The sequence below is a fragment of the Manis pentadactyla genome, chromosome 14, assembly GCF_030020395.1.
Source record: "Manis pentadactyla isolate mManPen7 chromosome 14, mManPen7.hap1, whole genome shotgun sequence".
In the NCBI taxonomy this organism is placed as follows: domain Eukaryota; kingdom Metazoa; phylum Chordata; class Mammalia; order Pholidota; family Manidae; genus Manis; species Manis pentadactyla.
The window spans coordinates 70512132-70538946 of record NC_080032.1 but is presented as its reverse complement, the minus strand read 5'-3'; the positions used below and the strand labels follow the sequence as shown (position 1 = coordinate 70538946).

The 26815-nt window shown below is 44.9% G+C and overlaps 1 protein-coding gene across 2 annotated transcripts; it reads left to right on the top strand.

The window, feature by feature from the left end:
- The first annotated feature begins 1779 nt into the window (after positions 1-1779).
- HEBP1 (heme binding protein 1) lies at positions 1780-26108 on the top strand. 2 transcript variants are annotated; one of them, XM_036909411.2, is made up of 4 exons: positions 1780-1977; positions 11714-11852; positions 13393-13573; positions 17004-18064. In XM_036909411.2, exons 1-4 carry the CDS (start codon positions 1900-1902, stop codon positions 17092-17094), a joined length of 489 nt encoding a protein of 162 aa, XP_036765306.2. In that variant the 5' UTR covers positions 1780-1899; the 3' UTR covers positions 17095-18064. The 2 variants fall into 2 exon arrangements, with proteins under 2 accessions (XP_036765306.2, XP_036765299.2); XM_036909404.2 differs by lacking the exon at positions 17004-18064 and adding an exon at positions 25518-26108 and having other exon boundaries at positions 1788-1977.
- Positions 26109-26815: the final 707 nt, after the last annotated feature.

Genomic DNA, 26815 nt, shown 5'->3' with positions numbered 1-26815 from the left:
CTGGTAGGACAGAGCCTATGGGAATGAAGATGTTCGACCCCATGTATTCTGATTCCCAAATGCTTTTGTCACTTGAACATGCTGAGTAATAGGCCTATTTCACTATACCTGGTTTATTAACTAAAATAGGTGGTTAGATCTAGTATCAAGAATAGTTTTGTTAATCATTTGACAATTATTGAGCAGCCTCTGGGTGTGTGGAGTGAGAGAAAACCTGGAGAAACAGAGATCTTTGTACTTTAAGAGATTCGTTTGTAATAAAGGAGAAATGGCTGTGAGCAGGAACAACAGGGACTCTTACAAAGCAGCTTACAATCTCTTACAAATTGTATGCTGCATGCTATTTCACATTTTAATATCTCCACAAGTTTTCAAATCAACTGAATAGTAAACATAGTTTACTTAGTAACTTTTTTTTTCTTTCTTGGTGGCAACAGAAAATAACCATGCCTCTTATAACCAGTGACATCTTAGAGTTAAGAACATATAACTAAGTGCCCTTTATTTTATAGCAATCAACACATATTTATTGCCAAAAATCTTTTTTATACATAGTTAATAAAGTTAGTATCTGTTGTCACAAAACTAGAGGTCATGAGTATCACTATTACTGATTCCCACTGTCTGGTTCAGGTTCAATGTTCCCTTTTTCAAGATGCAGGCACAGGAGGAGGTCCCTCAGGGTTGGCTCAGAGCAGCCTGAACAAAGGAGGCCAACAATTGGGTTAGATGTTCAGAGGACAATGTAACCAGTGGGTTAAATGTGCATTAAAAAAATCTTCACAGAGGAAAACATTTGAAAAAACAAAACAGTACATGAATTCAGACAGAAGGGCCACACAGTGTTACCGGAGACACAGTGAAAGCTGCACATTCAGAAAAGCCAAATTCCAAGAGGTGTGTTAGAGGGAAGAGGCCCTGGTGGGGAATCAGTGCGGCATAGGGGCAGGAACAAATAGAGGGCATGCAGGGAAAAGGCAGGTCTGTGAGAGGCTAGAGTGACAGGGTGCAATGAAAGCTTTACAGATATTGACAGGACAGTCACAGATTCAAATGCTAGCCAAGCCTCACCACGCTGGTTTTTGACCTTAGGAAAGTAACTTCATTATTTTGAGCTTTGTGTTTCTCCTTTGTAAAATGGCTATATTTTTGTTTAATGGTATAAGGAGCAGTGATGCTTGTAAAATACTTGTCAGAGGGAATAGGCACTCAATAAATGGTAGTAAAATTGGTTAGAAGGTTTTTAATAGAAGGATTGAATGAGCAAAGCTGTGTTTTGGGAAATTAACGTGGAATCCGTCGTTAAACCTGAGAGGAGGAATGAAAGTCAAGGTGCTTTTTCAATCGTCCAGATGAGAGGTGCTGCGAGGAGGCGGGAGACAAGCTAGGGTTTCCGACGGTGGAGAGGCAGCAGCCAGTGTTCCTGGATGCAGGGGCTACAGGACTGGGAACCTGTGCTACTCCTACCTGCCGGGTTCGGAGCTGTGTGAGGTGCAGGCCGGAGAGGAATCGGAGGCTCGCAGGTTTGCAGCCCGGGTACCTGAGAGAGGACGCGGCAGTGGACAGGATAGAGGGGGCGGCGGAGGTGTAGGAAGCTCCACCACCCTGCCTAAATCCTATAGGGGGAATCTGTCTCCAGGCCCCCCGCGAATACTCAGCCTCAGTAAAGGAGGGGCGGGCAGCCGGGGCAGAGCCGCTCCTCACTAGGCACCCTGGCGGGCTGCCCGGGGGAGGCGGAGCGCTGCCACTGCTCCTCTTCCCCGCGCAGCCTCGCGCGTCCCGCCCGCCCCGGCCCGCCTGCAGCGCTGGTCCCGGGCGGAGCCTTAGGCGCCCTCCCGCTCGCCCGCCCCGCGCCTCAGCCCGCGAACGCCGGTGCGTCCCGAGCGCCACGGCCGCAGCATGTTGGGCATGATCAAGAACGCGCTGTTTGGGAGCGTAGAGACGTGGCCTTGGCAGGTCCTGAGCAAAGGGGACAAGGTAGGCCCGCCGGGCTGCCGAGGACCTGAAGTGGGCTGCGCCCCCACCCCGCACCCTGACGGGCCGGAGCGGGTTCGGAGGTCAGGAGGGACAGGAGTGTGCCCCGGAATGGTTTCTGCCGTGAGCACCGCCCTCCACTGCCACACTTCGGTTGGGAGGGCGGAAGTAGGAGGTCGGGTGCAGCCGCGCAAAGGGCTTTCTTTGCCGGGAGGAAGGGAGACAGGGGAGAGGTTGATTGGAGGGGAGAGTCCCGGCCTGGCGAGACGGCCTGCGCCTGTTGAATGCATTCATTCATTTAAACATTCCCACCATTCTGAACATGTGTTTACCAGGAAAACCTTGGTTGCAGAAAAACTGAGAAAAGTGCTTGTTCACTTAAAAAAAACCTTCCCAGCTACTCGAGAACTGAGTACAAAAGAATAAGATCTGTGCTCTAAGGAGATAAACATGCAACGATGCAAGGCCAGAGCACTGGGGAGGGAGCGATCCCTTCTGCCAGCGGCGGAGGGTGGGGCCTTCTTAAAGGAAGTGTCTTCAGCTGGGCCTCAGGAACATGCAGAAGCGCACAGAAAAAAGAAGAGCAGGTGCAAAGGCCCGGAGCCACAAAATGGCTGGCCGACCAGTGGAACGCCCGGAGTTGGGTGCCTAGAATACATGATAAGTGAAGTGGGCGTGGCTGCTGTTGCCCCAAACTCACATCAGCGCTAAGCAGGCAAATCAAACTGCCCCTGAAAACCGGGCATATGCCCGCAGATTATAATCTTGCAGACGTGGCTTTGGTGCACTTCATGGCCATGTGCCCAGCCCCTGGCTCCGTGCCTCGTTTGTTAAAGGACTGTGTACCTAGTACTGTGATTGTCACACACAAGTCCTCAACTAGACTGTATTCCTGACCCTCGGGCAGCTGTAGCCGGCGGCGTGTGACTGAGTTCCCTCAGCTCTTACAGAATGAGCGGGTTGGCGCTGACCCAGGAGGGCAACTTCCATTTCGGGCAAGCACCCAGGCAGGTCATGGAAATGCGTGAAGCTGGCTGTTTGAGACTTTGAGGCAAGGTGGGGCCTCAGGCAAACTGGAGAGAAAGAACTCAGGCCCCTGTCTGCAAAGGGCAGCTCCAGGCAGTTAACAGGAAGTGAGGTCAACCAGGGTTGCCAAATTTTTAAGGACACCCAGAAATCCAGATTCTTCATGTGAAATCTCCCAATTTAAAATTAGTGTATTCAACAAATAACTTTTCTGAAGTGCCTGTCCCTCTGACAGGCAATGGGGGTAAAACAGTGGACAAACTGACCAAAAATTCCTGTCCTCACGGAGCTTACATTTTAGTGGCTCACGAAATGTGTATGAACAAATAAATAAGTGAAATAAATCATACATCAGAGGTGGTCGGTGCTGTGGCTAAGAAGAAGGAGAAGGGGAGGAGGGGACAAGGAGTATTAGGGGTGAGGACGTGGTTTTGAGTAGGGCAACTGTCGGTTTTAACTGACTGCATATGTTTGCAAACACTGCAGGCCAAAGGGTCCATCTGTGGCCAGATGGTGCATGTGCGCAAGGCCAGTCTGTGGACTTGGCCTGATGATGTCCGGGGTCCTTGCTGGCCTCAGCACTCAAAGAATCTGTGTATTACCAACAGCTCCCGGAGGACTTTCTGTAGTGGAATCCAGCTCGCTGGCCTTTCTGGGTTAACTGCCTTGCAAATGCAGGCTGAGGGTCCGGGCTGGCCTGCTGCCTGTCTGCACTCAGATCCCTCCCACCCCCATTCTCTGCTCTGCTGCCTGTGTCTCAGTGTGGAGGGGGCCTCATCCTGTTATCTGTTTCCCAGGAGGTTCCTGTAGCGGGAGGTACTAGTGACAAATAAGAGAATGGGAGGAAAGGAGAAACCAGGGTATTTCTCGCTCTCCTTCTTGGTCCTTTCAGGTGTCTGGCACCGGGAGCTTTTCCGTGGCTCCAGCTCCTGCCAGACAGGGCACCATTGTCCCAGCTGCTACCAGGTATTGAGCTCAGGTAACAGATAATCCTCCCTGGACCTCTCCGAGGGCATGTACTAACCATGAGTTGCCTCATTGTCCCCTTTGGGCATCTCAGCTTTTTTATTATCTATGAAATCAATACCTCGACTCAAAGTGCCTTTGTTCAAAATGGTTTTTCTCTAGTAGTTTCTTTTTCCTGTTAGACCCTTTTTGATGGTGTCACCTGCCACAGGTTGCCCCCAGGGATAAATGCAGCTCTCTGATAAACGTCTTCCCTCAGCATTTGTTGGGAATATGGGGCCCTAATGGGATATTTTACCAGGCTGAAGCAACTCATTTAACCTGAATGGACCTCAGTTTCTGCAGCTATTGAATGGGTATAAAAATATCTTTCTCATCTACTGGCAGAGTTACTATAAATATTAAATTTTTAAAAACATGGAAATGCTTTGTGTACCAATACACTACGAATATAGTAGTGTCATTATGTCACAACTCATTTCCACTCCATTTTTACTAGCTGTTGAAGTCTCAGGCAACTTAACCTCTCTGAAGCTAATCATGAAAGAAAACAATAATTCATATCTTACTGTTTTAAAGTTATGCAAGATTATCTTCTGTAAATTGTTCAACAAAATTCCTTGCACTTGGTGGACATGGTAAATGTTAGCTTCCCCTTAGTTTACAGGTAATTTGGGGTAAGCTATTTAACCTCCCAACCTCTCTGATCCCTGAAATAACTCACTTATAAGAAGAGAATGACAGTGCCTATGTGACAATTACTTAAGTATTCAAAGATACTTGTAAACCTTTTTTTTAACTATACAAATTCAGGGTGTTATTATGATGAAGTGAACCTCTCCCTGAAATTCTCTTATCCTGAAAAGAGTCTAGGTCAGAAACCATTTCCGCTTCCATGAGCAAATGGATGGTACATAGTGAATCCTGCATAGCTTGTATTCAGGCTCACCAGATGCTCAGGACTGATTCCAGGCACCTAGTAGGTAGGTCCAGGCTGCTGCAGACCTTATCAGGTGCCTTCTGCATTGCCCAGGGAGGGAGGAAGACACACAGCTCTCTGTGTTGGATTGGGTGGGCCTTGTAGATACTCAGAGCAGGACAGACATTAACAACTGACATCTCTCTGGGAGTTGTTTTTAGCCTGTGCACATTGGTCAGGACCTAACTGCCTGAGTTTGAATCCTGGCTCCACCACTTTCCCACTGTAACTTCACATGTTACTGATCCTCTTGTGTTCCAGTTTCATCTGAAAATGAAGATAAAAACACTAACTTCTTCACAGGGCTGTTGGAGGGATTGAATCCATGTAAAATGTTTAAAATAGTACCTGACATATATAGAAAGTGCTCAGTTGGTTATTATTTTTATTATTAGTGATACTTTCTTATAAAAATTGCTGGCTTCTAAAATCAACCCACACATCAGATGGCAAGGAAAAAAACTGGCCTTGAAGAGGACCTTGCAAATCCCATAGCAACAGGCATTCTTGCAAGATCTCTGAGACTTGAACCTGACCAGGGCTCTCACTGCTGGTTGAAAATTGATGTTGGGCCAAAATCCTCATCTAGTAACTGATTGGAAGCATGAGCTAGCTGGATATGGGACGGAGGAGGGCTATTATGTTCTGAAGGTGTAAACTCTGTTAACTTAGGTGCTTTATTTTCTGCAGAAATTGAACTCTGTTTAAATTCAGCTCCCTGTAGAACTTGAGTGGTCTTACGATACCCATCTCTCAAACCTAAATTTTCAGTGATTCAGTGGCTCATAGGAGGGGTTGTGGGCATAGATACTGTGAAAACAGGCAGTACCTACTGTAGAAGCCAGCTTTTCTCCAGGTACATATAATTAGACTGGATTCTCACCTCTCCACCCCCCTGTGGCTATTATATCCTTGTCATCAGAGTAAAGGAAGGTTTCACTCTGAGGTCTTCTTTCCCACAACTACTTACAGAATGCTTACCATATGTAAGACGTGGTACTAGATACTAAGAGGTACTGTGGTAAACTATATATAACACAGTCCCTGACCCCATGGGGCTTATGTTTTGCAGCTAGAGGTTACACATAGTATTATTCGATTATAATTATAATAATTACTGTGTTTTGAAAGTACAAGGGCCTATAAAAAATGTCATGGGGAACGTGTTTTAAATTAGATCCCCTCTGAAGGAAATGATGCTTAGGTTGGGACCTATGGGATCAGTAGGGGTCCATCAAGCAGAGACAGGAAAAGACTGTTCCAGGCAGAGGAAGAGTCAGGTACAGAAGTGCTGAGGCAGAAATGACCTTGGCATTGAAGGACATAGCAGAAGGTCAGTGAGGAGGTGCTCTGGGTGTGGCTGCAAGGTAGGTAGAAGCTAGGTGGTGCTGGACCATCTGGGATAGATTAAGAACTTGGTGAGCAAAGGCTTTTAGGCAGGAGATTAATTAGCATGATTAGATTTATATAGAGCGCCCTCTATATGTTACTAAGCAATCAAACCTCATGCACGGTTTTAGTTACCCCTTAGGCTGATGACGTCCAAGTTGACACCCCTATGCCAGTCTCCTGCCAAGCTCTAGACCCAGGTGTCCAACTGTACAATGGTCACATTGCTTTTCTATAACAGGAGTGGGGTGGACTGACATATGTAAGGCCCTTCCAGCTCTAGAATTATCTCCCTTTGGAGTTCATAAGAAGGGGGGATCACTCAGGAAGAGGAGGTAGAGTTGATTAAGCCTCAAAGGATGGTAGAATTATGGAAGACTCGGCTCTCTGAGTTCCTTTTTTGGCAGCCTTTTTCTTCCTTGCTGTGGACTTTCTGCCTGGGGAACAGGCTGAGAGCACAGATCACCTATACCATTCCCCAGAACCCTTTTCTGCTTCGGGACCCCTGCCACTCAAGACTCAGAGACACTTGCAAAATCCTGTATTTAGATCACAAAAATTAGTTGAACTAATTAGTTGAACATGAAACTGACTTGCTGTCAGATAACCGTCATTGGTCACACAATCCAGCTCCCTGTGGCAGCCTCCAAGGTCTTTGGAGATCTGGCCCCTGCCAGAATCCCTGGCCGCCTCTCTTGCCATGCCCTGCTTGACAGTGTTTGCTCCAGTCACCACTCGAATTCTTCATCACCACCATGCTGTTCTTCGGCTCTTCTCATTTACCCACTAAATGGAATCGCCCTCCCTGAACTATCAGAGCATTTAACACATCGTATGCTAATTATGTAATTCTTCTCACACCCAGCTAGACTGCCCGCATATCAATCTCCAAATCTGTAGCACCTGGCAGAGGGTTTCAGTAAATGTTTATTCAATGAATCAATGCATCATTGATGGAATGTCCAGCTGGATGATCTATAAGCAAAGTCAGCTTCACCTACCCAAACAAGTATAGACATACCCATGCCCCCCCAAATTAACCTAAGTAAACAACCAACACATGCACCCCCAGGCCCCCAAATTAATGTAAGTAGTCCTCTGTGTTCCCACCCTGCCCTGACCCTCCTCTCCTCTGAAACATATCATCAGATTATAACCCATTTTCCTGGCTACTTCTAATAGACCATATCTCTCCTGATGTCAGAGACCATGTCTTTCATCTCTGTATTGTAGCACTTGGCACAGTGTTCACACTGTGTATTTTCTTGGTGGAAAGAATAAAACAAGGAGAGAAAGAACAAAGAAAGACAGCCAGCTCTTTCTCCAGTGAGAGCTTGTCTTTGGTTTCTCTCTTTGTAAGAGAAAGAGCTGCCTTAAATGACTTTTGATGCCCCTGTTCTGCATTCGACAGGGGCGTACAAAAGTCTATCCCAAATAACTAGCTCAATAGCTAGAGATAGAGGTTTAAAAATGCTCCGTCCCTTCCCCATAGCAGCATACTTCCCTATAATAAACATTAGACTGGAATTTGGGGATTTGAATTCTGGTTCCAGTTTCACCATTCAGCAGCTGTGTGTTCTCAGGCAATTCCATCTCTCTGGTTCTTCATCTCCTTTTTGGTAAAGTGAGTTTGATTTGGTGAACTTGAAAACCTCCTTCAGGCTGAAATTATGTGATTCACAGCAACATTTCTAGAATGTAAAACATTATTCTAAGTGGCAAGACTCAGTGGGACCTCAAGTGAAGGGTGAGTATAGTCTCCACTGTGACACACAGAGCTGGAAAGAACAAAACACCCCAAGTTTGCGTAACACAGTTTTGTTCCTGAAGGTTCTTTAGCGGTGTGGGGCTCACCAAAGGGAGGGCCTCACAGCAGTCCTCAGAATTAGTGGGCACAGTGACCCAAAGTCAAGGCCAATTTGAAGCCTCTTGATTCTTGGTCTGGTGCAATTTCCTCTGCCCCTTATAAGGGGAAGTTTATGGAACTGACATTCAGCATTTGCTTTCAGATCCCATGGGCTGCTTTCTCGCTACTCTTTAATTTTGCATTATAAAAATGATAGGTGTTTTTTCATTCTAAAAAAAAATTGTAATATTAAATGCACTTTTTCAGGCAACACAGGCCACTCAGCCCCAGAGACACACCCTCCACCAGGGATGCACTGGGAGTTGGGAGTTGAGAACTTCAGTCTGGGGTGTCCTAAGAAGGTCTAGCTGGGAATAGCCAAGTCCCCTATCATGTGTCTATTTTTCATAATTATTAGTAAGAGAGGCAGCTCCTTAATCAATAAATATCTACTGACCATCTAACACATAAAGCTCTGTGGTATGATTCCTGTCCACAAGGCTTTATAGCAGATTTTTCAAACTACAGTGGTGTTCCATTACCTGATAGTAAAATCAATAGAGAACAAGTTTCTCTTCTTTTAGTGGAACAGAATAAAATTCACCCAAGTACAGCAGAATAAAAGTAAACAGGACAGAAAGAAAAGGCAGGTAATATCAGAGTGCATCCCGCAGGTAAGAGTAAAGTATTATTTTATGAAACTTTGTTTCAATCGTGTATGTTGCCTATAGGGCATGATGTAAAATGTATTTCTTGTTATGGATTATGATTTTTTTTTTTAGTCTGGAAAGCACTGCCTTATGGTATGTTCAGGAATACAAAATTCTCTCATATTGAGGTAGAGCAGGGACATGGGACAAACATCATGATTAACTTGTCCTGCCTGTGATGAAAAATGCCAAGATATAAACAGTGTAGGAAGAACAGGAGGGATTCCATCTTAAGGCTAAGATTCCATTTTTAAAATGAGGGAGTTAGGAGGTAAGATTCCTAACATATTCTTTGTTAATCAGCCAACAACCTATCTTAAGGCAGGGCAAGCAGTCCTACCTGATAGGTTCCCAGTGCTTTGAGGGTGACCACTATCCTGGAGAAGAACAGGATCAATAAATTCCTTAGGTTAAGTTTATCTTACAGAATTATCTAGAAGACTGACTGTGGATGGTGACATAAAGTCACTCACTAGAGAGAGACATCATGAGACCACATGTCAAGCCTATGCCCAGCCCCACACCCACCCTTTGCCCCATTCTTGAAAGCCTGAAAGACAGAATCCTAAGCCCTTAAGGGTGCCTCCCCTCTGAGGCTGCCACTACTCCCCTTTCTTTGAGTGTGTACTTTTTGCCTTAAATAAGGCCTTCTCACTGCTCAACTTACTGCATTTTGTCTCTGCACTCTTCCAGTAGTAAGCATCTTTGTTACTTTGCTATTTCGTTCTGTTCTCCAGACTTAAGCACAAGTCTTCACTCTGTCTCCTACTTCAGACAAGTAGGGAAGGGCTGCTAAGATCTCTGATGTGGGCTTGCAAGTTCCCATCACCTGGGTGACCTGGACAGGCCTGCAGCTGTGTGATCACGCTCTTTAGTAGCCTGCCCAAAAATCTCATTTCTCTGCCTTTGGAAAGTTCTCAGAACATAATCTCACTTCATCCAGTGCTCTACAGCTCCCCGAAATCCTGGGGTGGTGGGGCTTAGTTCCTATGCCCTGCAGATTCAAGCAGATGCTGGATGCCAGGTGACCCTGGCTTGATCAGTTGGCAAGGGATTTGCCCTATGCCTAGCGGAAGTTCAGTAAGCTTCCCTGTCCTCCCTCTGCTGTTCCTTGCTCTCTGCTGCCTGCAAGGCAGCTGCCATTCCCTGACACTCCCACTTTAATGAATTCCTTCCTTACCTACACTCATCCCACCCATTCAAGAATTCTTTCTCATCCAGAATCAAGAACTGTCCCCCGTCCAGGTTGAGGTTTCACCTAGTGCAGGGAGAGACCTCCCCAGATGCAGCTGCCCGACAACAATATAAGTTATCAAATGTTATCAAGTGGCAAGGGGTTGGTGAAGGAGAGCTGCATGGTGCCTGTAGGAAAGGCTGATGACCTTAGGACAGAGACAGCACAGAAAGTTACCAGGAGGATGGGGTCGCTGCTGAGAGGAGGGGATTGTGGGGAGGGGACAGTGTTGCTGAGTATCCAGGGCAGTGAGGGGGTACATGAGATTGCAGGGAAAAGGAATGGCACTTGGGAGTAGGGCAAACAGAACTACTGTGATTCTCGAATTGCAGTCCTGTGCCTAGAATGAGGCTAGTCTTAGGGCCTTAGGGTTTTGTGGCATTGCTCTTCTATTTCTCTGTTTCCTCTTTTCTGATTTTTTCTTCCTCTCTTTTGCTGGAACTCCTGATATTCAGATGTTGGATCTCCTGGCTTACTGCTCTGATTTTATTTTTTCTTCTATTTTCTACTTCTTTGCCTTTGTACTTGACTTTCTGGAAGATTGCCTTCAACTGTTTCTTCCAACCTTTCTACTGAATTTTTCATTTCTATTACATTTTGTATGTCTAAGAGCTCTGATCTCTGAACATCCATTTTTATAGCACTCTGGGGATATTGGGATGGTTTTGGCTGTAGTATCTTCTTTTATCTCTCTGAGGATATTGATTATGTTCAGTTTTTTTCTGCTGTCTCTACATTTGTGCAAAATCCCAGAATCTATTTCTCATGGCCCTTCATACTCAGCCCTGTCTCCTCTGTCCTGTCACCATACCCAGACGCACTATTGAAAGTTCTTAGTAGTGTGCCTTTTGTAACTGGACTATTACAGGTCTTCCTTGACTTACAATTTTTCCAAAAGAGTTGAATCAGTACACGCCTAACTCCAATACGTATAAATAAGAGGTGTTTTGTGTGGGTCTGACTGTATATTTTTAATGCCTGAAATGTTTATTAAGTTTAAGAACAGCAAATATTATCTTGGAAAGAAAATTGGGACTAGCTGATCTTCCACAGTAAACCCATCGTAAATTGAAAATATCATGTCAAAAATGCATTTCATATACCTAACCTACTGACCATCAGAGCTTAGCTTGGTCTACCTTAAACATCCCCAGAACTCTTACATTAGCCTACAGTGGGGCAGAATCATCTAACACAAAGTCTCTTTTATAACAAAGTATGAATCTCTCATGTAACTTATTGAATACTGTGCCAAACATCAAAAACAGAATGGTTTTCTGGATACAGGATGGTTGTAAGTATAGCAGTTGTTGACCCTCACAACCATGTGACTAGTTGGGAGCTGTGCTCTCCGCCCTACACAGCATCACGAGAGATGATCATACCATATATCTCTAGCCTGGGAAAAAAATTCCAAATTCAAAATAAGAAGTACAGTTTCTACTGAATGCATATTGCTTTTGCACCATTGTAAAGTCAAAAAATCGCAAGTCGAACCATCCTAAGTCAGGGACCATCTGTACTGCCTCCAGAGTCATCACGGGTGGCCACTTCCTCTCTCTCAAGCACTGTGTGCTCTCTGTCTCTAGGAAGAAGTCTCCTACGAGGAAAGGGCCTGTGAAGGTGGACGGTTCGCCACAGTGGAAGTGACAGATAAACCTGTGGATGAGGCCCTACGGGAAGCGATGCCTAAAGTCATGAAGTATGTGGGAGGCACCAACGAGAAGGGTGAGGGTCCCTGAAGGGTGTGTCCTGGTCTCAGGGAGCCTGGCATGGGCCCACACCCACCCCACGGCTCCTGCCACTACCTGTTCAGTGGCATTTGAGCTCCCTGTGCCCCATGAGCAAGGGAGCTCTGGGGAGATCACGTCGGCGTCATCCAGCCTACCCCTCACTTTGTGGCCTCCCTGCTGAGTATCACCGACTTCCTGCTTCTCTCCCAGGAGTGGAGATATGCTCTGCTCTTTTTTTTGACCCTACAGTATTCGTCGTGTCTTTGGATGGGTGACTGGGTGAAGTGTGCCCACCCCACAGTAAGCCAAGCTGAGAGTAAGGCCAGCCTCTGACCTGAGACCTCCACGCCCAGACTGGAAATCTCCCGAGCCAGCCCTCTGCTAGCTCAGGTCCTGCGGGTACTGAGGCTCAGTGAGTGATGAGTATGGCAGGCCCCCAGCTCCGTTCTGGCAAATGAAGGGTCTGAGAATTCTTAGGCTGTCCCACTCTTAAAAGACTTGGCCGTTTCTGCAGAATGCCTTCCTATTTTTAAAATGATAGGCCTAAGGTTCAGTGTACCTATTAGCATGTAAACCATATTTAACTATGAATGTAAATCTTAAGCTCTCTAATTTGGCTGTACTTTGGAATCACTGCAAACCCAAAATGGGTCAGGAAGCAGAGTGAAAAAAGAGGGGTCATATTTCATTTTTAGCATATTTCCCAAGCTGATAATTTATAAAGTTAGAAACTGGTATTAACCTTGGCAACATTTACAAGGACCAAAGTAATCAGGCTTTAGGCAGTAAGCTGACCAGTAGGAGGTCAAGAAGAAATCTTTTCCTTCTCAGCACTGTTATAACATTATTTAGAAGAAAATATGTATAAAAATTATAAAGCTCATTGAAGTAATCTTAAAAATTACAAAACAGCACCCTTAATCCATCTTTTTTAATACAACCATTGCCTTTTGAATATATTTCTTTAGGGCTTTTTAATAGGCTTTTAAAATATAATCACAGTGTTTGTACAATTGTATATCCTGCTTCTGTTATTTTGAAACTATTCTCCACTGTTGCTAACTAGTCTTCTTAAGCATAACTATTAATAGATACATTATATTGTATCATGTGCCTATAATTTACTTAGACATAGTCCTATTTTGAACATTTATATGGCTCTAGTTTTCCATAGTTGTAAATTCTGCTGCAATGACTATCCTATTACCCATAGCTTTTCTGTATTTTTGGATTTTCATTGAAATTGATATCTAGATAGGAAATAATTAGGTACTGATATATTTACAGTCTTGATATATACTACCAGATAAATTTTTCCAAAAGAGTTGAATCAGTACCCTCCTAACTCCAATATGTATAAAGAAGAAGTGTTATGTGTGGATTCAACTCTATATTTTTAATGCCTGAAATGTTTATTGATTTTAAGAACAGCAAATATTATCTTGGAAAGAAAATTGAGACTAGCTGATCTTCCACAGGACTGAGCAAGTTCTCTAATACCTACCTGACTCAATGGGTTTTTATTGTATTTTCAGGAATTGGAATGGGGATGACCGTTCCTATTTCCTTTGCCGTGTTCCCCAATGAAGATGGTTCCCTACAGAAGAAATTAAAAGTATGGTTCCGGATTCCAAACCAGTTTCAGAGCAACCCACCAGTTCCCAGTGACGACAGCATTAAGATCGAGGAGAGGGAGAGCGTCACCGTATATTCCACGTAAGCAGATGATTCTTTCGGCATCCAAGGGCAGCATTTGATTTCCATAACTACTGCTTATCATCTTCAGTGAGCTTTTGCAGTAAATTTCTATTTTTTCCAGTTTTATTGAGATATAATTGACATACAACATTGTATTACTTTAAGGTGTACAACATAAAGCTTTGATATATGTATATATTATGAAATGATTACCACAATAAGTCGAGTTAACATCCATCACCTGACACAGTTACAGTATTTTTTCTTGAGATGAGAACTTCGAGATCTACCGTCTTGGTTACTTTCAAATATACAGGATAATTTTGTTAACTGTAGTCACCTTGCTTTACATTATATGCCCAGAACTGATTTGTCTTATAGCTGGAAGTTTGTACCTTTGACCACCTTCACCCATTTCTCCCACCCCGACCCCCACCACCCATCCCCCTCTGATGACCACCACTCTGTTCTCTGTATCTATGAGTTTGGTTTTTTTTTTAATTCTACACGTCAGTGAGATCATACACTATTTGCCTTTCTCTGACTTATTACACTTAGCATAAAGCCCTCAAGGTCCATCTGTGTTATCACAAATGGCAAGGTTTCCTTCTTTTCTATGGCTGAATAGCATTCCATCCTGTATGTGTATAGGTATATATCACATTTTCTTTATTCATTCTTACATCAGTGAACACTTAGGTTGTTTCCCTGTCTTGACCATTGTAAATAATGCTGCAATGAACATGGTGTGGTACAGGTATCTTTTCAAGATAGTGATTTCATTTCCTTTGGATACATACCCAGAAGTGGGATTACTGGATCATATGGTAATTTAATTTTTAATTTTTTGAGGAACTTCCATATTGTTTTCCATGTGGCTGTACCAATTTACATTCCCACCAACAGTTTAGAAGGGTTCCCTTTTCTCAATAACCTCACTAACATTTGTTATTTCTTGACTTTTTGATAATAGCCATTCTAATAGGTATGAGGTAATATTTCATTATGGCTTTGATTTGCATTTTGGTGAAGTTGAGCATGTTTTTATGTACCTGTTGGCCATGTGTATGTCTCCTTTGGGAAAATGTCTATTCAGATCCTCTGCCCATTTTTAAATCAGATTGTTTGGCTCTTTACCTGTTGAGCTGTATCAGTTCTCTATATTTTGAATATTAACCCTTTATTAGATATGTGATTTACAAATATTTTATCCCGTTTGGTAGTTTGCCTTTTCATTTTGTTGATGGTTTCCTTTGCTGTGAAGAAGCTTTTTAGTTTGATGTTGTCCCACTTTTTTATTTTTGCTTTTGTTGCCTTTGTTTTGGGTGTCAAATATGAAAAATCTTTGCCAAGAACAATGTTGAGGTGCTTAGTGCCTGTTCTCATCTGGGCATTTTATGGTTCCAGGTCCTGTGTTCAACACGTTAACCCATTTTGAGGGGACTTTTGTGTGTGGTATAAGATAAGGGTCCAGTTTCAATCTTTTGCATGTGCTGTCCAGTTTTCCCAAAACCATTTATTGAAACAGCTATTTCCCCATTGTTAATTCCTGGCTCCTTTGTTGTAAATTAGTTGACCGTATGTGCATGGGTTTATTTCTGGGTTCTCTATTCTGTTCCATTGATCTATGTATTTGGTTTTATGCCAAGATCATACTATTTTGTTTACTGTAGCTTTGCAATATAGTTTGAAAATCAGGACATGTGTCCTTCAGTTTTGCTCTTTCTTCTCAAGATTTCTTTGGCTATTCAGTGTCTTTTGTGGTTCCATACAGATTTTAAGATTGTTTTTTTTTTCTGTGAAAAACTCCCTTGGAATTTTCATAGAGGTTACATTGAATCAGTAAGTGGGTAGTATGGACATTTTAATAATATTAATTCTTCCAGTCCATGAGAATGGAATATCTTTCCATATACTAGTTATCTTTTCAATTTCTTTCATCAGTGTCTGTAGGACACTATAAGTTTTCAGTATACAGATCTTTCACCTTCTTGGTTAAATTTATCCCTAGGTATTTTATTCCTTTTGATGTATTTTAAGTGGGATTGTTTTCTTAATTTCTCTTTCTATATTTATATTGTTGATTAATTAAGAAATACTTGGTCCTGACTATTTCTCACTTCAGTTTCTTCAGCCTATTGCGCATAAACATTTGCACTGTATGTAAATAAATGCCTTTGCCAGTAGCAGAGCTGGCTTGGATAGAAAGAGTGCCCTCTCAGCTTAAGCAGAACACCTACATCAGCCACAGCAGGGTTCTGGGAGACTCAGAGAATCTCTAATTCAAGCTATACTTTGGAGTCATGAATACATGGGATGCATAAAGGGCTGGTGATACCTCTTAACCCACATTCCCCTTGAATGCCAGAAGGGCAGGGAGCATTTGCCAGAGCTGGACTGCCACCCTGTTAGTTGTCCATGGTCTGTGGTCCTTCAGACAGAGCATACATGCATTCTGTGATCATTCTAGTCTTGTTTCCAGGCCCTCCTACCAGGTCATGCTCCCTTGACTATAGAGAATAACAAGTATAAAAGGCGGCATGTATCTATTCATTGGTCCCCAGCCTCCCCCCAGAAACCAACTCTTCTAGGTAATCAGTGACTCCCTGTTTGTTAAAATCTTGTGTGACAGGCACTGAACCATGTACAAGTGAGAACAGGAGCTTCACCAGTAGCAACCATAGGTGGGGATTTGGTTCTGCACTAAAACAAGCTCATGAAAAATAAACATCCAGGTAATCTTGCACCAGATGGTTTTTGTCCACTGCCAGGGCCTCCCAGCTTAGTTATTTGCCTGCCCTTCTCCAACTCTGTGCCTGAGGATGTAGCTTTCTCTGAAGCTAACACTAATGCTGTGAGCCTGGCTGCTCTGGGAAGTCCTCAGGCAGGTGACATAGAGTCCCCCAGAGGACAGGGTGTGGACTGTCCTCTGGAGAACAGCAGCTCTTGCTTCTGTCCTCATGCAGGCTTTCCAGCCTTCCGTGCAGAGGCTGCATAGAAAGGCGCACTCTAATTAAAGAGCATCTTTTCCCCAGGCAGGGACTATGGTGGGGAAGCAAGGCCCCTCTGGTGCAAAATTTAAGGAGGCACTGGCTCTCATGGTTGCCCAGGTGCAGGAATGGCACCGAGAGCAAGTGCTTCCTTAAATTTGCACCCTGGGTGTCTCAGCTGTTGCACCTGTTCCTGCCCCCTCTTGGGGAGGCAGCCTGGTGTAATACAATGACCACATATATTTTAGTTTGAATGCCAGGATGATGGTGGGGAAATTACTCAGCCTCTCTAAGACTTAGTGTCCTCATCTCTTAAGTTTTAATAATATAACCTACCTCATAAGATTATTGTTAAACAACATCTTCTTGTGTTTACTAAAGTACCATTTACAAATTATTTAATGTTTATAACCTGTAGTAGGTTTCCATAAGTATTCTTTCCCTTCTCATTTTGTCAGGAATGTGGGTGACATGATCAAATCAGTTCACATGAGACTTCAAGCAGACAGGGCTGGTGTTGAATCATTTGCTTTACCAGACCCAGGATAATGAGTTTGCACAAACATTTCTTTTGTCTTTTAGTATGGAAATTTTAAAACTTATAAAAGTAGAGAATAAGATAACACAGCCCTATGTATCCATTGTGTATCTTCAATGATAATTAACTCAAAGCCGACTTTGTGTCATTTGTGCGCTCAAACTTTCACCCAGCCCCTACCCTGCATTATTTTTAGGCAAATCCCAGACATGATATTTCATCCATAAATATTTCAGTGTGACTACTGGAGACCTTTTAAAATTACAATCATTATATCTTACTACTCCTAAATTTTAAATTGCAATTCATTGATGTTGTAATACAAAATATCAAGTGTTCAGATTTCTCCCATAATCTCATGATTTGTTTTCATAGTCTGATTCTGGGTCCAATAAAATCCAGATTATTGATTGCTACATCTTTAAAGCTTTCGTCAATCTGTAGCTTTCGTCACCACCACACCTTTCATTTTTCCTTGCCATTTATGGATTTTTTGTCCTAAGGTTTCCCACAGTCTGAATTTTGCTGATTGCCTTTCTGTGGCATTTTGACATGTTCGTCCGCCCCCTGTATTGCCTGTAAGTTAGTCATTGGAACTAGAGGTGTGATCAGATTCAAAGTTGAGTTTTAGGTAAGGATATTTCATAGGCAGTGTTGTGTACCTCTATCAGGGGCTCATAACATTTGCCTGCCTCTGCGTGATATTCGTAACCACAGGTCACCATTACCTCAATGCCTGGTTTTAGTAGAGATTGTAAAATCATAATGTTCTCTATTTTTTCTTTCTTCATTTATTAACTGGGATACTTCAATAAAAAGAAACTTTCCTTCCTCTGCTATGTCATTCCCCTGACATAGAGTTATAGAGGAAAAACAGGATACCCTCTGTTTAGCTTGATGCCCTCTCTTCATTCCTTAACTTCCTCCAAAGGTGAGGTAGTTTTTTGAGTGTCAATATAAACAGGAATTTAAATGTAATGCATGTGATTTCGTTTTTGTGTGCATTATTCCTGTCGATGCTCCAGTTATCCCATCTTCGGCCAGTGGTAGCCTGTCCAAGTTGGTTTATTCGTCTTTGTGACATACCTCTAGCAGTCTATGGTAGCTTCCTTACTCTCTGATATAATAACTATGTTTCAAGCACATCTTGACATTTCTTGCTCCAGAGGTGAAATCAGCCATTTCTCAAGAAAACCCTGGTCTCTTATGGGAAAGAGTACCTCTTTAAAAGGTACTATTAAAGCCAAGTCCACGAAAGTTTCCTTTTAATTCCCTGACACCCAGACAGATGAAAGTGACAAATAAGGCATCTACCCTGGCGCAGTGAACCTGTGTGACCCACAATTAGCATGCGGTCATTCCTCAACTAGCCACTTGGTGTCACTGCACAGTCAAATGTACATGTAGAAGTCCCTTTCTGTGGAAGGCAACGCTAACGAGGGAGTGGAAGGAAAAGTTCTATTTCAAATACACACTGAGTCATTAGATGACAAAATTAATTCTTGCATCTTTAGTTCCGTCTTCTCTTTTTATGACCTCGTGAAGGTATGTCCCCAAAGGGCTATTTATTAGCAGTGTGCCTCACAAGTGCTTTTTAAATGAATATAGGCTGTGAAAAAATAACACTGTCAGAATCTTTTCAATATTCACAAGATGCAATAGAAATATCCTCACAATGAGACAAGTGGCCATGTTCCAGACCACTGTCCATCCGCTATGACCTATAAGGCCACTTGGGTCAGAGGTTGGCCCCTTCAGTGCAGGTCAACACTGGGTTCAGCAGAGACCAACAGCAGAAGGCTTGATGGTTTTAAGGAAACTTTCATGGCTTTGATGAAATGTCTCCATGTAAAGGAAAGATGTGGAAACAAGGAGTTCATTGTCAGGCTGAGGACCTTTGGCATGTTACTGAGCCTCCCTGTGTCTCAGTTTCCTCATCTGTAAGATGGGGGTGAGATTTCCTGCCTTACAGAGTTGTGAGGATAAACTATGGTATCTGTAAATGCCTGCGCAATGCTAGACGTTAGGTGGACACTCAGCAAATGTGGGCTCAGTCTCTTCTTCTTGATTTCATCTCCCTCTCCCTCCCTCTAGTTTTACTAGAATTAACAGCAAAAAATTCAAGCTACCACTTGATTTTAAGCCTCAACTCAAGTAATTATGAATTTTATAACTTTGGGCTTTCTGAGCTTGAGTTTTCTAATCTATAAAATAGAACTTGCAACTTGTTGTTGGGAGGGTGCAGTGAAGTTGTGCACATGGCAGCCTTTTGTCAGCTCCGAGGCACAGAGACTGGCAGTGCTGCTTCTCTACACGATCAGGCCTTGACTGAGGCCACTGGTAGCTTGGGAATTCCAGCCTGCAGAGAAGTGTGGAAGAAAGGGTCCAACTGCTAAGCCTCTAGGGTGTTCCCGTATGACCACTTAGGCGATCTACAGGCAAATGCTGGCGGGTCCCAGATCATTCTAACACCCATCTGTAATCACGGGATTTGGGCCAAGGGTGACATGACACCGCTTTGCCTCCTGGGCCTGCTCAACACCCAGGTCCTCTCACTTCAGTTTCAAGGGGCGTCACCTGACCTTTCTATCAAAAATAAGCACCTAAGCACCCTGTCCTTTTCTACCCCCTTACCCTGCTTTATTTTCTTCATAATACTCATCATCTCATGCATAATACACCTATTTGTTCACTTAGTTGTTGTCCTCTCCCTCACCAGAGTATTCCTGAGGGCAGGGCCTTTGGCTCTTCTCTAATAAGTGCTCAATGAAAAGCTCATGAATAAATGAATGAATGAAACCTTGGATCATGTTTCCCTGCACTGCTGTTCTTCGCTTTCCTCCCTAAAGATCATGGTCCCCTTCCATAGCTCCAACTTTCCCTCTTCTGTGGGTAATTCTCCATCCTGAACTCTGTCCAGCTCCCTTGAGTGTCTTATCATTCATCAGACTAAGGGGAGCCACTTAGCATTTATTCATTCATCCAAAAATCACAGGTTCATTATTCACTTACTCTGTGCCAGGAATTGGTTTAGGCACTGAAAATACAGCAGGGAGCAAGTAAAGTCTCTGTTCTTTGAAGTGGGAGAAACATTCTACTCGGGAAAAAGGCAGAGAAACCAATGTGTCAAGGTATTTCTGTTGTTCCAGAGATAAAGAAGTGTCTGTGGATTGAAATTATATTGCTACTCAAAATAGAAAGTTTGAAATGGTACTATGGGAAGCATATTTCTACTCAAAAATAAAAACTTTCTCGCCTAAGTGTCTGACAGTAAAATGGACAGATAACAAGGTGATGAAGTCCTTGCCCTGGAGGAATTCAAGCACCATCTGGGCAGACGTGTGACAATCATCCTACGTAATGTTTGTACCAAGTGGGAAGTTGACTCCATTGGACCAGTGTTCACTGAGAGCCTCTGGTGTTTATACCACCTCACCTCTAAGCCCTGCCAAAGATAATGTTCTCCATCTAAAACCTAATTAATCACCATTCGTCTCCCCCCACAACAGGCCAGGTGTCCCACAAGTCTTTTACAAACTGACACTTAGTAGGGGCTTCAGTCACCATTTATGGGGGGGTGGACCCCAGTCAACATGGCTCATGAGCTATTACTTCCAAGCACCACCTCCTGTTCCCAGCTGCCTGGGAGGCAGGTCCACATAAACCAAAGTCTCCCACGTCGACACGCCCGAAGTGGAACTGCAGCCCTGACCCCCTGAGTTGTCTTACATGCGGTCCCCTCTGTCCTCCTACCTGTACCACTCAGATGGCATCCTGCCCCTTCACCTCCTGTGTCACTCCTGGGCCGGGCCGTAGTCACCCCCTTATGGCTTCCCCTTCATCCACCCTTCATCACGTCCTGCCTGAACCACCGCCACGCCTCCTGATTGTTGCTGTTCATCCCCCTCTGCCTCTTCCAAGTTGTCCTTTCATTGCCACCGGCCCTGAAGCCCGCGACCCAGCGCCCCACTGCCCCCTGCTGCTCAGCTCTGGTGTGGGCCTGGGCCTGCCTCTGACCTAGACACACACTAGGATTGGCTCCAGAGCCCAGACTAGTAATAAAACGAGACGCAGGATGGGTAAACTCTGGGTTGGGCCTCCAAATGTGTGACCAGGCAGCGAAGCCTATAAAACTCCCTTGTGCTGGGATTTACTGGCTGCCCGATGTAGCTCCGCTCCACATGTCCATCCTGGAGCACCCCGCCCTCGCCTCCCGGGGTGCCCCAAACACACACACGGCATCCACTTCCACAGCTGCTCTCACACAACCCTCCCCAGTCTGTTATTGTAGGTGCTGTGAGGACAGGAATTTTTTGTCATGCTGTTCCATCACCAGCATCAAAAAGAAATGCTCAGTAAATAATTGTTTGCCATCACATGCTCCATAACGCCTTCCCTTTGTGCCGTGAGTCAGGACCAATCATTCCCTATTCCCAGTGCCCGAGCATTCTGTTGGCACCTTCTCCCTCCATTCTCGTGCTCTGTCTGCCCCATGTCATCTTTACGAGTGCTTCTGTCTGGACCACTGCAGTCCAACCTCAGGAGGGTAGGAAGACCTCATATCATCCTTACAGCTCTGTGGTGTCTAGCTTGTGTTTTGTGGCCAGCAATGCTCAACTCAATAACCACGGTCCAGCCTAATTGAATGAAATGCTTTATGGTGTTAAGCTTCTTTCCTGTTGACATGAAATTATCAGCAATGAGTCCTAGACTCCTTTTGCCAAGCACAGAGCTCCATGCACAGAGGACTCTCCACACATTTGTGTTGACTTGTTGACTGTTAACATTTTAGGCCAAGTTGGATGGTTAGGTTCAAAGTCATTCCATTTCTCTCTCTTTCTCCCAGAATGTCAGCACCAGACACTCCCTGAAAGATAACACACGATTTTTTGCCTCCTTGGACCAAAGCCTCCCATCTGTTAGCCTATCTCACCGGTGCCTGCGTCATCTCCCCACTTTCGTGCTTCTAGAATCCAGGGCATGTGTGTCCTTCCTCAGTTCCCATGGTAACCAAATTCTTCCTTCAAATACCAAAGCTCAGTTGGGGGAGATAAAATATAGTGCCCTTGAGGAGAGCTGTTTTGAAGATAAAGACAAAGACTTGTAAGCAGGCTTACAGAACTAATGTATGGCCTTCGTGTTTATTTCCTGTGAGGATCTCCAAGCACATTGCAAGCATTACTTAAGTCACACTCACATATGCCTGTGAATTTGGAGACTGGGGTACTGTGTTAGCCTCTGTATACAGCTTGGAAACTGAGGCAAGGAGGATTAGGTGACTTGCCCATGACCCAAGCCAGCTAGGCAGCTGAAGTGGCACCTCCCTCGTGTAGCAGGGCTGTGTGCCACGTAGGGTTGGGTTTCTGGCTTGTTTCTGCAGCTCTGTGATGAGGGTGGGTTGGTTAGATTGGCAGTGAGAACACCTGTCTCGGTTCCATAGCCCACCCAGCTTGGCTGGTTTTCTAGCAGAATGCTTCCGTGATGAAGCAGTTGGGAAATTTTCATCCTCATTACCAGCATCTGAGTCAGCCTGGGAATAAATACAAAAAGTTGAGTTTTTCTTCCAGTAATGGATTCCAGGACCCCTGAATGATGGCATTCTCTGTGTCGCCCTCTGCCGGGTCTCCTGGGCTTTCTCAGATGACTCCTTCCCGGTGGCGTGTGCCAAGTTCTCACCCTCCACCCACCACCTGGGGACTCGGAAGCCTCAGAGCAGCCTCCTGACCCTCATGTGCTCACCATCTTGGCCTCATCTCCTTCCTCCCCATGATTATGGCCCGTGTCTGCTCGCTGGCGACCCCGGATACCAGTCCCTACACCTGTCTCTTTCCCGAATCAGTATCTCTGACTCCAGTTCTTGCCCAAGTCTAAGGAGGTGTTCACAGTGCCCAGCACACACTTAGGTACACAGTCACTGTCGCCTGAATGTAGTCTCAGAGGCACCTTCGTATCAATATGCCCCCAAACAAGCTATTCACCTTGCCCACCCGTCCTTCCCAAAGTGACTGTGAAGCCCAGAGTCCCTGGGCTGGTCAGTGGCATCAGTTTCCATCACGAGACTTAACTAGAAATGCTGGAGATTCCTCCACACCCCGTTTCCCCGACCTCCCGTCCACATGCTGTCACCTGTCAAATTCACCTTTGTCCAGGCCTCCAGCTCCCACCTGGTGCTTCCTGGCCTCCAGGGACTCCTTCCTGCGCCACCAGAGGGAGCCTCTAAAATACCATCCGGGCATGTCTGTCCCTTACTGTAAGTCCCTTGGTAAGTCTGCCTTTGCACTGGATCCTGGGCCTTAGCATGGTGTTCAAGTCCCTGCCCAGTGTGGCTGCAGTCAGTCTTCTTTCCTATTTGAATTCCCACCGCTGTGCCCTTAGGATGTGCTCCCAGTTTCATTATCTGAGTGAGTGAATATGGAGGCAAACAGACTTATTACGTGCTGTCATCTTCAGTCTACCAGCCCGAAGACAGTGACTTCACCTACTTATCTCAAAACTGTTCACTCAGCCTAGTCTGGGGGAGCTAATCTGTGTCAGTTCTGTGTTCAGTGCTCAGATACCCCAGTGGACAGAAAGTGACAGAGATCTGTGCCCTCATGGGGTGTGTTCTCCCAGGACCTCAGACCGTAGGCAGTGAGCATAATGAATAAGTGCAGAGTAAGTTGGGAGGCGATACATACTGCGAAACAGAAAGAAAAAGGCCACCCTCACCAGATGGCCCTTCTGAGCAAACCACAAAGTAGCGATAATCACTGTCTGCTGCGAGCTTCCCCAGGCACTGGGCTGAGCAGCTTCCAGAGTCTTTCCTCCTTTAATCTTTACAGCCGCCTTCCCAGAGGGATGCTGTCATCCCTTGCTAACAGATGAGGGACCCAAAGTGAGAGAAATTAAAGCATTTGCCCCAGACCGTGAGCTAGAAAGCAGCAGAGGTAAGATTTGAGCACACAGGTAGCCATTTTGCTCCAACCGGTGAATGAAGATATCTGAGGCACCCTCCTTTGGATGTTTCCAAAAACCAGTAGCTTAAAGAGCCAACCGTGTCCGTTTTCACAGAGAGGAACGTAGTGTCACTGCTGAGAGCACCCAACACCTCCCACGTCCAGCATCTGATTTGTTTCAGACTGATGGTTCTCAGCCTATAGACATCCTTTGAAAAGAATTCCCATGTCTGGCAGGCTTTTATTACTGGAACAAATCTCTCCTTACATTTATCCTCTACTAATCCCACTTCCTCTCATATGAGCCTCGGTGAAGCTAGAGCTCGACTCTCTTCATCAGCCTTATAATCTTTTTCGACATTATTAAAGAACCTCTCTTATTCCAAGTTAGCCTCAGCTCTGCCCATGCTCACGAGCTGCCGTCTAGACAGTAGAAAAACCAATCTCTTAAAGATGGAATCCCGGGTGTTTTTACATCAATAACCCTGTAATCAACATGCTGAGCGCTTGCCAAGCATGACTAACCCCTTATAAAAGAGCAAAGCATGAGTCAGAGAACCCCACCAAAAATAATGCATTTGGCCTAATCTTGGTCTGGTGCAGATTCAGACTTTTGAGTCATAAAGCTCATTAGAAATGGGGATGTATTTGACTCTAACAAAGATTTTGGTGCAACCCAGATTTAGAGTGGTATATTTAGGGTAGGCCACAGGATGAAATTTGGAGCATAGGCAGATGATGTAAGGAGAGAATAATAATCTTGAAAAAACAAGCTTCCTTACTTTCCTGTCCCCATCTTCTGCTATCCTGAGAAAAGCACAGTTTGGGAAAAGTCTCTTTACTTACTAGAAAAAGAATGCTGTCATGATTTGAGCAGGAGAAAGGATGCATTTGAAGTGGTTTCTTTATTTGGGGAATGCTTAAACCTTATCTAGGAGCCCTCCCAAGAATCCTCTGTCCGTGCCCCTGGAGCTCTGTTTTTTTAACAAAACTGCTTCTTGTCACTGCTGCAATGCACTCACTCGCAGGAACTCTGTGCTGTGGGAGAAACACTGGCTGCACCTCCACCCGAACTCACCTGTTCCCTCCTCCTTCCCCAGCTGGAGGCAGAGGCGGAGGAGCAGCTGGGGCAGGAGAGGGTGCTAAAAAGAAGGGTGACCTGCCGTGTCTTCAGGAAACTTCAGGAAGTAAAGGGAAGCTCACGTTTAGTACATGACTAGGTTTCAAACTCTGCATTAGAGTTTTTCACATCCATTATTGTATTTAATGCTCATAGCATGAGGAAAAAGAAAATATATCCCAATTTTACAAGCAAGTATCTAAAGCTCAGAGAGGTTCAATCCACCCATCTAGAAGGTGGCGGTCTGCAGTCTTACCATAGAGCATGCTTGTCTTTCAGAGTAGTGAGTGACTTCTTTTTTCAAAGTTCTCCCCCGACACCACCCCCATCTTGGAGAGCATGTCCTTTCTTAACCAGCCACTTGCTCTTGCCCCTTCAGGCAGTTTGGTGGCTATGCCAAGGAGGCTGACTACATTGCTCACGCAGCCCAGCTGCGCACCGTCCTGGAGGGCTCAGCCACCTACCGGAGTGACATCTACTACTGCACTGGGTATGACCCTCCCATGAAGCCCTACGGACGTCGAAATGAGGTCTGGCTGGTGAAGACATGAGAGATTCCGTGAGCCAGAACTTGCTGGAGGTGTGCTTCTATGTCCACTTACTTGGGGGGTCGGGTGGGGGGACAATGCTTCTAACTACAGCTCCAGTTTCACCGACTTTCCTTCAGGCTAGTTACTGCCAATCATCTGAAATGATGCGTATTCGTATATTGAAGTTCTTCTTCTCATGTGTGAAATAATACACCCGAGGTAGGAGCACCCTTCCAAGTGACTTGGAAAATTCTGTGGTAGACTAGAAAACACCAGCAACATGTTCCCAGCTATCTAGGTCACTAAAGTCTGATTTTTAAAAATCTGAATCTGTCTTTTTGTAACTAATGGAAAAAATGTGATTTGTGTATGATCTTCTACCTGTGATTCTGTAAGAGCTTCATCTAAAAAGAAACTGGAAATAAAGATCTTTGACTTAAGCAGCTGAGACAAATCCTAAGTATGGTTATTGCCAAGATTCCACAGTCTTACAGATAATGTAGTTATGGATTCTGTCAATGGCATTTACTGTTGCAGGAATCCTACGACAAGAGTTGCAAAGTCCTTCAGAATATAAACCCAGAGATGGCAGGGTAGGAGGGCGGGGCCACAAGCTTGAGTGTCTCCAAGTCATTGACATTTACTGTGGCTGCTCCAGGGATTCCCCGAGCATGAACTGAGGGTCCTGTTTGCAGCTGTGGTCCACAAAGGGTCCCAGGGGTCACACATAGAGATGGAAGAGAAAAGTCCTCACACTGTGACACACAATGCTGGCGGTGGGAAATCTGCCTGGAAGATCTATTCAGGGGGTGAGATGACGTTGGAAGACGCTGAGGCCAGTTTCAGGAGCTGAGGGAGATGGAAATGGAAGAAGCGAAGCACAGTTCGGCCAGCAGAGCATCAAGGGGATGGGGAGGGAGGGAAGCGGCTGAGCTGGAGCCGTGTGCACGAGGACGGAGGGGCCCGAGGGCCACAGGGCACGTGGAGGTCATGCCCACCCTTCCGGGGCTCACCGGGCCCGGCCCTGACAGCAGCCCTCCTGGGACAGCTGGACAGGCCATGGGGAGAAACACCCACGGGCAGCAAGGGCTCCATGGGGGAAGAAACATAAGAATGTGCTTTAATCTTCAAGGAAGGATTCTCTTTG